Raw genomic sequence first — 12,053 nt, 5'->3', positions numbered from 1 at the left:
TGCTGCTGCAAATGTGTTTACATACACTTAAGTGAGGATTGTTTTTCCTCAAAATATCCCTAGGAACGGACAATGTACTGCTGCTAAAGTGTTTTTTTCAAAAAAACCTGTTTCAAGGGGTCCTCTGAAAGTCAGGGAGCGTGCAGGTTTCTTTCAGAGAGATGCAGGTCAAGAGCAAAAAGGCCGGTAAGCAATAAAGTGCAGTCTCCACAACAGTCAAAGCAGAAGGAAAGTCATGAGGGTTTAGAAATTAGTATAAAAGAACCAGAAACAGAAGGCTTTAAGACATCAAACAGGAAGATAAGCATTCAGTGACCTTGTAGGATGAGTTTAAGGAACATAGAGTAAGCAAGCTGGTAGCAGTCCATTCAAGGGTTGGAAGAGGAGATATTAAATAAGATAGCACTTAGTGAATGCAACAGTTTGTCAGAAAGTAACCAAACATAGCTGTGCCCAAAGAATAGGGAACTTTGAAGTAGAAATCGGGGACCCCTTACTGAACTTCGTAAACGGGTTGAATCATTATCTCTGATATCTGTAATAAGACTGTTTAAACTACTTCAGTTTTTTGTTTCCTTTTTGGTTTATAAATTTGGATCTCTTGTTAAAATGACCAATGCATACAAATAAAAACAACTCATGGTCCTTAAAGGAGAATTCGCTTTGGGATCCTACTGTGCAGTAGTACCATCAGCTAAGATGGTACTAACTGCACACAAGACATTAAGCAATTGTGTTATCTGTGGATAATACAGTAGAATATCCACTAGTGGGAGAGCTTGTCTGACAACTTTCTAATGGTTAATATTTAAAAAGAGATGCAGTTGACTGTGATAAATATCCTGCTGGGTTATATTTGGTACAAAACGAACTGTACAGTACATGGATTCGTCTGGAAATTAATATTGTCAGCTACAGTTTCACTATTTTCTGCATAGGAATCTAGTCTGAAGTGTCAGTGATAGACCTACTTTAAAACTTGACAGCTTATTTGTATATTGTAAGAAGAAAACAGTTTTACAACAGTTATGATAGATAAACCTTACATCACCCTACTGTGGTAGGTTGACCAATTAAGCTTTTTCCATATGTATATAGTTTTATAAAATTTATTGTGAGAATTATCTTTTTGACCTTGCAAAAATATCTATAGCAATTCTACTTGAACTTTTAACAGTCAATGAGTTCTAACACCAGTGTTAAATTAGAAATTAAAAGCTCAGCAGAATGATTTTGCAGGGCATTGCAAAGTTTCCCCAAATTGAATGCATTATTAGCCATTTTAAAAATATACTACTTTTTAGAATAAATTATTAATCCGCCACATTTAAGAGATGAGCCCCTGCTAAGTGAATTTTACTCCCTTTAGCCTAGCATTAATGCACAAAATCAGACAAATCACTATTTTTAAAAACTTGGTTGAAATTACAGCTGCCTCAGATTGGTTGGGGAGTTCCTTGTGATTTAAGGTCATTACAATTGTGCAACCACTAAATTGCATTTTAATTTACAAACACAAATTAAACTCAGAAGCACACATTCTGCGAGCATATCAAACAGCAGGTTCTCTTACCATAGTATGGAGGGGAGAAGAAATGTTCGGACTGTAATCCTGGGACCACTTCTGATGTAGCCAAAGGAACAGACTTCCTTAAAGTATTAACAGAACATCTGGTTCCTGGTGGATCACTAATCATATTTGAGTCAGAAGTCACAGCACAGAAGGCAGCACTTCAGCCCATTGAGTCCACACTGGTTGCAAACAACTACATATCTATTCTAACCCCAGTTTCTAGCATTTGACCTATAGTTTTGTGTGCCTTGGCATCGCAAGTTTACATCTAAATACTACTTAAGTGTTTGAGGGTTTTGCCTCTACCACCCTTACAGGCAGTGAGTTCTGATTCCCCACACCTCTGGGTGAAAACATTTTACTCACATCCTGCAATTTTAAGACAGAGGTGCCAGTGTTGGACTGGGGTGGACAAAGTCAAAAATCGCATGACACCGGGTTATGGTCCAATAGATTTGCATTTGCAGATATGTTCTATTTTGTTCAAAAAGCACACAATCTGGTAAACAGTCAATGTGGCATTTTATAAATTGCTACTTTGGAAATAAAACCAGTCTGACTGCAGGTTGAGACACACAGACTCAAAACAAGACCTTACACCTAAAATGCATTACCTGACCGGAGATGTCACTTTTATACTGGTAAGTTATCTTGGTGCAGTGACTTGAAAGAAACTCTGGGATCGAGATATTAAATCAATCAAAACCTGAATTTCCATTCTTACTGATTAAAGACTTAACAGCCATCTACATTTTTCAGTACATTCGCCTAAGTTGTACGACCTTTCGATCTTTTACTTACAAATTCTGTGTCCGATATATTCTGTCTCACTAACTGCTTGAGGAAAGAGCTGGGCTCCATAAGCTTGCAGTTTCAAATACATCTGTTGGAACATAACCCAGTGTTATGCGTTTTTTGACCATGTAACTTTATGCCTCTCAATCACATTTCCCTCAGTCCTTTCTGCTCCAAGGAGAGCAACCCCAGTCCATCCAATCTTCATACGTAAAACTCTCCAGATCAAGAAACATCTTTTTAATCTCCTCTGCATCCACTCCAGAGAGAACACAAACCTCCTATAATATGGATTCCAGAACTATACAATACTCTAGCTGCAGCCTAATTTTAAGAAACTTCCAGTATAACCTCCCTGTTCTTTAGCTCTACCCTTCAGCCAACAAAGACAAGTATTCCATATTTCTCAATTATAGCTACGTGATCAATTCTTTACAGTTAAATAATTTACTTTTGTAATAATTTCAAAATGTTCTCTCCAGAAATATACACTGTGATTAAGTCCATCCTTAAGTTGTGACTACATAGCTCTATCAGACAGAACGTAGCAAAATTTAATATGCTCAAAACTGCACTTTATTTAAATTCCACTATCACTGAAATCTCCCAATTGAAGTCCAAAAGGTAAAAATATAGATCCAAGTGGGAGGAGCATTAATAGGCAAAGAGTGGTGGTGGAGGGTTGTTTTTATGATTGGAAGCCTGTGATCAGCAGTGCACCACAGCCATCGGTGCTGGGGCCCTGGCTGTTTAGATTAGATTCCTTGCAGTGTGAAAACAAGTCCTTCGGCCCAATAGGTCCACACTGACCCTCCGGAGTAAACCCACCCACCTGACTAATGCACTCCACAGACAGTCGCCAGAAGCTGGAATCAAACCTGGGTTCCCTGGTGCTGAGAGGCAGCAATGTTAACCACTGAGCCACCGTGCCACCCGTGTTTGTTATGTATGTTAATGACTTATACTAAAAACTTGCATATTTATGTAAGTTTGCAGATGCCAAAAATTGGCAGAGTTGTCGATAGCGAGGAGGATGATCTAACGCTACAATCTGATATTGATGGAATTTAGTCCTGATGTGTGAGAGGTGATGCATTTTGGAAGATCTAATAGGAAAGGATAAACAATGAATGGCAGGTCACTAGTGAGTACTGAGGAAATAGAGACTTGGGTGTACAAGTCCACAGACTCCTGAAGCTGTCAGCACAAGTGGAAAAAGTGTTGTGAAGGTAGTATATAGGATGGTCACCTTCATTGGCCAGGGCTTAGAATATAGGAATAAGGAGGTCTTGTTACAACCCTAGAAAACATTGATTAGCCACAGATGGAATACTGTGCAGTTCTGATTGTTACGCTATTGCAAGAACGTGACTACATTGGAGGGGATGCAGAGGAGATTCACTGGATGTTGCTGAGGATGAAAAGTCTGTTATGAGGAGACTAGGTTTGTTTGCCTTCCAGCAGAGGTGGCTCCAGGGGGATCTGATTGAGGTATACAAAATTATGAGAGGCACAGACAGAATAGATCATGAGAATCTTTATCCTGTGGCAGATGCGTCTAAAACCACAAGGCATAAGTTTCAGGTGAGAACACGGAGAAAAACCTTTTTTCATTGACAGGGAAGTAGAAAATGAAACTTGCTGCCCAAGAGTTGTGGAGGCAGATACTCTCAACATTTAAGCAGCATTTGGAGGAGCACTCAAAATGCCAGGGCACAGTAGGCTTTCAACCAAGTCCGGGTAAATGGAATCAGTGTAGTTTGATATTTGCTGGTCTCGATGCTGTATGACTAAGTGCAACTCTTTACATGAGAGCCAGTTCAGCTGGTAATACAATTTGTAAGAATAAATCCACAAACAAGTTGAAAAACCTTATGACTTGTTCCTACACTGCCTACATTGAACCATAAAACCTCCCGGGGAGGCAAAGACCTAGTGGTGTTAGCACGAAACTCAATGCGGACATCTTCTACAAACCCAACTCCCGCAGGTACTTGGACTACATCTCCTCCCACCCTGCCTCCTGCAAAAACACTACCCCTTATTCCCAATTCCTCTGCCACATCTGCTCCCAGGAAGACCAATTCTACGACATACCAAATGGCCTCCTTCAAAGACTGCAATTTTCCCTCCCATGTGGTTGATGATGCCCTCCAGCGCACCTCATCCATATCCCACACCACTGCGCTTGAAACATCCTCCAACCGTAACAAGGAGGCAACCCCCCCCCCCCCCGGTCCTCACCTTCCACCCCACAAACCTCTGGATACATTGCATCCTCCACCATTTCTGCCATCTATAAACAGACCCCATACCAAGGATATATTCCACCCCACTCCTCTCAACCCCTATCAGTGCTCTGTAAAGACCATTCCTTCTAAGAGTGTCAGATCCACACCCCTCACTAATCCACCCTCCACTCCTGACATATTCCACTGCCACTGCAAGAACTGCAAAACCTGCACCCATGCCTCCACCCTTACCTTCATCCAAGGCCCCAAAGGAGCTCTCCACATCCAGAGATTCACCTGCACTTCCACACACGTCATTTACTGTATCCATTGCTCCCGACGTGGTCTCCTCTACATTGGGGAGGCAGGACATCTACTTGCGGAATGTTTCAGAGAACATCTCCAGGACCCATGCAGGAACAAACTCCACCGCCCTGTGGCCAAACACTAACTCCCCCTCCCCAAAAGTCATGCAGGTCCTTGGCCGCCTCCAACCACCAAACCTTCACCACCCAGCATCTGGAGGAACACCTCATCTTCTGCCTTGGGACCCTCCAACTACACTGAATAAATATCGAATTCACCTGGTTTTGTCATTCCCCTCCCCCACCTTATCCCAGATCCAACCTTCCAACTCAGCACCGCACACTTGACTTGTCCTACCTGGCCATCTTCCTTCCCACCCATCCACTCCACCCTCCTCTCCAACCCCACATAAAATTTACCTATTGCATTCTCAGCCACCTTATCGCGCACACCCCCCCCCAGCCCCACCCACCTCCCATTTGTGTCTCAGCCCCTTGACCCAAAAGCCTCATTCCTGATGAAGAGCTTATGCTCGAAATGTCAATTCTCCTGCCCCTCAGGTGCTGCCTGACTTGCTGTGTTTTTCCAGCACCACACTTGACTACTGATCCAGAGTCAGGTAATTTTCTGGGACCTGGATTCAAATCCCATCATGGCAGATGGAATTTAAATCTAATAAAAATCTGGAATTAGTACAATGGTGATGACCATAAAATCATTGTGATTGTCATGTCAGCAAGAGGACACCTACTGAATTTGTTTTGTTACCCAGAAGGATGTTCTTTTCTTCCTTGGATGGTAGCAAGGACTTCAATATCAGAATATAATTTTTGCTTAATATCTTAATTGGCTGCAGATTTATTACTGCTGAGCTGCAGGTGAAGTGTCACAAGCTTTCACTTATACAACTTTGGAGCTCTGCAAATGCAGCCAAGATTTTACTATGGATAGCTAAACAAATTCCATGGATTAGAGTCGCTGTCAGCTTTGTATTTCCAGTAAGTGTATTCCTCTGCTCATTTCTTCACTATCCCATCTCTGAAAGGCAGGTCTCAGAGGGCAGAAATGCCAATTTGGAGTCTACAGAGTTCACATAATGCAATTACAAAGTTTGTAGGTAATCTCAAGTTACTGTCCAGCAAGTGTTCTAACAGTCTAAGTTACAAAATTTAGAGAGCTTTCGTTCTTTTATCACAGGAATAAGAGGTCCCAAGAATATGGCATCCCATCAGGAGAAAATGGACAGCCTAATTCTATCCAACAGTAGATTATTTTTTAGAAAAAAAGTGTTCTTATGGGTAACTTTACTCGTCATCTTGTCAAGGACAGAGGAGCTCTCACTGAGCTGCTTCAGCAAGTTATTTTCTCCAGCAGCTAAAACAAACTGCCTCCGTTCAGGTTAAAGCCTTGGTGAGATCAATGGAGTCAGATGTAGTAGTCACCTTCATTCACTATTTCTTTTGTGGTTGCCAAATTGAAAACATATGTCTAATGTAGTTTTTGCAGTTCTGAAACCACAGGATTCAGGATAGATGCAGTCAGCCGGGATTCTGCAGTTAAAAGGGTAACTCAAATATAATTTCCATGACACTCAGCAGGAAGATGCCTCAAAATCTGCACACCCCCCTATATAGGCCTACAGAGTTAGCATCACATATTCTGAAGTACTGCCCCCTCCCTCCAGCCAAGATAGAAACATTCATGCTGAGGCAGCAAAAATGCCACTTTCTATGTTGATGAGTTCAGATAGAATCACATTAGCATTTGCAGCATTATCTATGGCAATCAAATCAAAAGCTTTGCTAAGCTCTTCTACTATAGGTAAGATATCCAGTTTAGTCATAGGAAACAGGCTCTTAATAGTGTCTCAAGCTTCTTTGGTTACAGTGCTCTCAGAAAGCAATTCAAGGCAGTGTTGTACCCAATCAAATATGATACTGACCAATACTAATATCGGACGTGAAAGATCCCAAAGTGCAATCTGGCATGATAGACCTCATTTTCTTTTTTAGATACTGAAGCCACAGAGATCAGTTACTCATCACATTCACAAGAGTCTGCCAATATACTTCCAACAACAGAATATAAGCTTTATTAAACAAGGAGAAAACTTGGACTATATACACCAGACCCAAAAAAAAGGTGGAAGGGGACGTATGGAAGCTCAGGACAAACATTTTAAAAAAAAGTTGATTTGGCTCTGCTGACCTTTAGCAAAGTTAATGCCCTGAGGCTAGGGTGGGATGCCTCTGATTTGCAGGAAGATTGTAAGGAAATCACATTCCCATCACTTGGCATTCAAAGCCATTTGTGTGGCCATGTCCTAGCTATTCAAAAGCAATTTACATTTTTATCCCCTATTCAGAAGTCAATAAGAACAGGACGGTTGGAATTTGACTACTTTTGTAACCAAAATGATTACAAAAAATGATTTGCAACAGATTTGACCATTAAAAAAGACAGTTAGCATTACATTGTTTCTGGAGGTGAAGTCATCACTGCATTGAGTCTTGAATGGCATGTGACTGTGGGGGAATAGCTGGTGGTTGTCTGATGGGCATTTCTAACTGTGATGTAAAGATTTTGTATAAAGTAAGGACCGTTTCCTTTGTTCGGAGAGAGCTTCTGCCACAACTCCGTAAGCCCTGCAAGGTGTGTTAAAGGTTCCTCCAGAAAGTTTGTACTGTATTGTGCTTAATAAAGTTTAGTTGTTATTCACAGAAGCTGGCATGTTGTAGTTGTATCAAGTGCATAAGAACCTCAGGAAAAAGAACTTAACATTTGGTGGTGGCTGCGGGATTCCAACATACACCGAGCTTCCAGGTGGACTGAATAAGTGATCTGAGTGCCGGTTGCGTGAGGAGGATGGCCCCCCAAGAGGTAAGATTTACCATGATTTCTCTCCTTAACCTACTACTCATTCAACTCAGCTTCTAGGATTCTGGTGATGGAATCTGAAGTAGCTTACGCACTTGCACGCCAACTAGTTTGATTTCAGAATTACAAGTTACTGGGTTTAACTGGGGTTTGCGTACCCTGGGTTTAAAAGGGAGGTTTAAGTCCTCTGGGAAAGGGGGTTAAAATCCCCTAGAAACAGGAGGTTGGAGTACTGTTGTGGTGAGGTTTGAGGCTCCAGAGCATATTTAAAAATAAATTACTGTGCCTGCCTTAGACCAGTTGTTAAGAGGGTAGATCCCTCACGCAAACGTTCAGGACTCCAAAGTGGGTCTGGAGACTACAAGCACTAGACTAGGTTTGAGGCCCCAGAACAAAGAGGGTAAGGTGAAAAAAAAACACTGCTGTGCCTGTCTCTATCACCCTGCCTTAGACTGGTTGTTAAGAGTGGAGATCCACCATGCCAAGGTGTGGACCCTGAAGTGGGTGTGGAGACTAAAAGACACTGGACTAAAAGAGAATCAAGTAGGAAGTTCAGACCTTAAAACAAAAATGGGACAAATGTTGGATAAGTCAGGACCCCTTGGTATCGGTTATGCCAGGATGACCCCCAAAACAAGGGAAGGTTCAGGTGCCTGTCAGCATGCTTAAATAAAAATGTTGGGAAATGAAATTTGGCCACTGGGAGGAACTTGGGACATAGACAAATGTTTGAAGGCAGAGAAGGCAATTTGGAAACAAAATACAGGGACTAAATGGAAAACTTTAATATTCACATGGAGAACGACCGCAGAGGAAATTACGAACAAATCTAAACAGACTAGCTGGGAGAATAATGCACGGCAAAGAGGGATTAGAGTGAGAGATAATGAGAGAAACCTTAAGTCTTGGCAGGTGCTGAAAAGCCAGTATGAGAATTATGACATGAATAGAGGAAAGCAGGAAATATTAAGAAAGGAAAGACAAAATAAGGAGTTGAAATACCAAGCTGAACTTTCAAGTGAGAATAAAATGGAGGTACCTCCTGATATATCCAGTCTGCCGATATTGTTCCAAAATAATGACACTAACGACCATGAGGAGGATGGGCAAATTTGGTCTAGTGTCCCACCATATCAACGCCAAGACCCTAATATCCCTGTCAGCACCCCATCTCAGCCTCAGTCTGAGCACCAGCAACTATTAACCCCACCCTCCCTCTGCTACCGCCCGCCCCTTCACTACCTGATCCTCAGCTCCTGGGAAACGTTGACCATCTGTCCCCTAACCAGAACCAGGCTTTAGAATGTTTCACTAACCCAGTTGCTTTCAGAACCCAATCAAATACCCAGAGAGCGCAAGAGCCTGGCCCTTTTGAGAGACATAAGGGACAGATCAATTTATCCTATAAGACTGACACAGACAATAGTAATGAACATGATGAGCCTCACCATTATGACCCTGGTGACAAGGGATGGCCCAGAAGGATTGGAAAACGACAGCTTGATCCTAGTTCTTCCCATCAAAGAAGGGGAAGTAAACACAGACTGAGACAGTTCCCTACCTGGATAGTCCCTAACCTGAACCCTGGAGTGGTAGTCAAGGCCACTATGCAAGTTTACACTCCTCGGAAACCCCAAGAAATGTGCTTATGTCCCACATCCCAAACTGAAAGGCAAGCCCCAAGGATTTTATAGATTACATTACAGGCACAAATGTATCAGGCCACGCCTCAGGATCTTTTCAGTTTGTGCTGTATGGCAATGAGGGATCTCGATGAGAAACTCAGTTGGGAAGACAATGACTGGGCGGCCCAAGACCGATCACTGAAGTGTTCCGAGGCGGAAGATGAGGAGTTCTTCCTCCAGGCGTCGGGCGGTGAGGGAGCAGGGCTGGAGGCGGCCCAAGACCAATCACCTCCATCCCCATTCACCTATTGTACTCTTTGCTACCTTCTCCCCCAGGGCATCAATGTGGACTTCACCAGTTTCCTTATTTCTTCTCCCCCCACTTTACCCCAGTTCCAACATTCCAGCTCAGCACTGTCCTCATGACCTGTCCTACCTGCCAATCTCCCTTCCCACCTATCCGCACCACCCCCATTCACCTATTGTTCTCTTTGCTACCTTCTCCCTCTATGCCTGAAGGGCTTTTGCCCGAAATGTCGATTTTCCTGTTCGTCAGATGCTGCCTGACCTGCTGTGCTTTTTTATACCACTCTGATCTAAACTCTGGTTTCCAGCATCTGCAGTCCTCACTTTTGCCTAGAATCACGAACTGTTCAACTTGGCCTACAGACTGCACTCTCCAATTCACCCAAACCCGATTTAGGAATAATCATGCAGGAAGAGATGTGTTGTGTTCCCTCCAAGTCGAGATTCCCTGCCTTGAAGATGGCTTCACCATTACAAACATCACTAAGAGAGAACTCTGGATCATTTCTCCCCCCGCCCCCCCACCTTACCTCAGTTCCAACCTGCCAGCTCAGCACCATCCTCATGACCTATCCTACCTGCCAATCCTCCTTCCCACCTATCCACTCCACCCTCCTCTCCGACCTATCATCTTCATCCCCACCTCCATCCACCTATTGCACTCTTAGCTACCTTCTCCCCAGCCCCACACCACTCCCATTTCTCTCTCCACCCGGAGGGCTCCCTGCCTCATTCCTGATTAAGGGCCTTTGCCCGAAACGTCGATTTTCCTGCTCCTTAGATGCTGCCCGACCTGCTGTGCTTTTCCAGCACCACTCTAATCTGGACTCTGATCTGTCTGTGAACAAGGGATATAAAGCAAAGATCCTGGGATTCTTAGAACACAGTTTACAGCAGCAGTCAGATCCTAGTGTCACTGACATGCCCCAACAGTTGACCAAAGGAGAATTTAACTTATTATTCCAGCCCTTTCGCTGTAGCGGGCATAATTTGCTATCAACTCCAACACGATCCCTCAGAAGATCCCTTTCCTTATTTCTGGTGAGCCTCTAAGCATGAAGTAGGATACACCCCGTAGAGCCTATAGACATCCAGATTATATCAGGGACAAAACTGCGTTCATACCCAACAATACCCCCCAAGACCAGAAGCAATAGAAGGGATATCAACTTTGATGATTCCTTCCTCCAACAAAGGTATTCTAGTCCCCTGCCAATCGCCTGCAATACCCCCATTCTACCTGTCCCAAAGCCAGGACGCCCAGAATGGAGATTAGTACAGGATCTTAGGAAGATCAATAGAATAGTTCAGCCTTTACACCTGGTCGTGCCAAACCCTGTAACAATTCTTAACAGCATACTTGCTAGCACCCGTATTTTCACCCTGGTGGACATACAGCATGCTTTCTTCGGTCTCCCTCTCGCAGCAGATTCCCAATATTATCTTCAAAAGGTCAGCAGTACACTTGGATACACCTCCCTCAGGAATTTGTCCATTCGCCCACTTTATTCACCCAAGTATTACACCAGCAGCTTTGGGAGCTTCGGTTCCACCATCGTCCAATATGTTGATGACTTGCTCCTGCCTAGCCCTTCAAAATGTGCTAACGTTATAGATGCCAACTGTCTCCTGAATGTGCTCCATTCTTGAGGGTTCGTCATATCAGCCCGCAAGGTTCAGCATACCCAGTGCTGAGTCACATTCCTGGGAACCTTGTTCAGTGCTTCTGACAGAACGTATCATACCCATTCTAGCCACCCCTTTGCCTACAAACACCAAGCAAACAAGAGCGTTCTTAGGCCTAGTTAACTACTGCGGGCAGTGGCTCCCTAATTTAACATGACTCACCAAACAGTGAGAAAGTTTATAAAATTTAAAAGACTCTTTTTGACCTATTGAGAAAGTTTATAGCCTTAAAACTTAACTCCTGGGGGATCCAAGATGGCGGCGACCCAGTAAGACTGAGTCTATAGTGCTCCTCCCAAGACTTGGGTACAGTGGGTCACCTACCCCCTACCAAGCTCACCAAATCATTTATAATAGTTTTGTAATTTAATTAGTTGTGTAATATTACATTTAAACAATTTAATCCTAAGTTAAAATGACTAAAGGGAAGGGAGCCCGCAGCTCTCAGCAAGCAGGAACCCCTCCCCCACACTCTCCAGCTGCAGCAGAGGCGTCTGCAGCCGCCCCGGGGGACTTACCAACAGTAACAAGCCTTGCAGAAATGCTTTCCAAGCTTGACTCGAAGATCGATGCTTTTATTGTCGAATCCAGAAATCGTTGGGAGCCGCTCTCGGCCGCGCTGCAGAAGCACGACCGAGAAATTCAAGAAATTGA

At 43.4% G+C, this 12,053-nt stretch overlaps 1 protein-coding gene across 4 annotated transcripts in view; it reads right to left on the bottom strand.

Moving 5' to 3' along the window:
* The window catches only part of LOC122552657 (RAC-gamma serine/threonine-protein kinase), a 482,101-nt gene that overhangs the window by 405,380 nt on the left and 64,668 nt on the right, over window positions 1-12,053 (bottom strand). For 3 of the 4 annotated variants that reach the window (XM_043695470.1, XM_043695472.1, XM_043695475.1), the window contains exon 1: window positions 2,375-2,456. The exons of the other annotated variant lie outside the window; for it this stretch is intronic. In XM_043695470.1, coding sequence (XP_043551405.1) covers window positions 2,375-2,456 — 82 coding nt within the window. Of the gene's footprint in view, window positions 1-2,374; window positions 2,457-12,053 lie in introns of those variants that run through there. 4 annotated transcript variants of the gene reach the window in all.

The sequence above is a fragment of the Chiloscyllium plagiosum genome, chromosome 9 (assembly GCF_004010195.1).
Source record: "Chiloscyllium plagiosum isolate BGI_BamShark_2017 chromosome 9, ASM401019v2, whole genome shotgun sequence".
NCBI lineage: Eukaryota > Metazoa > Chordata > Chondrichthyes > Orectolobiformes > Hemiscylliidae > Chiloscyllium > Chiloscyllium plagiosum.
This window is presented reverse-complemented; position numbering and strand designations above follow the sequence as displayed.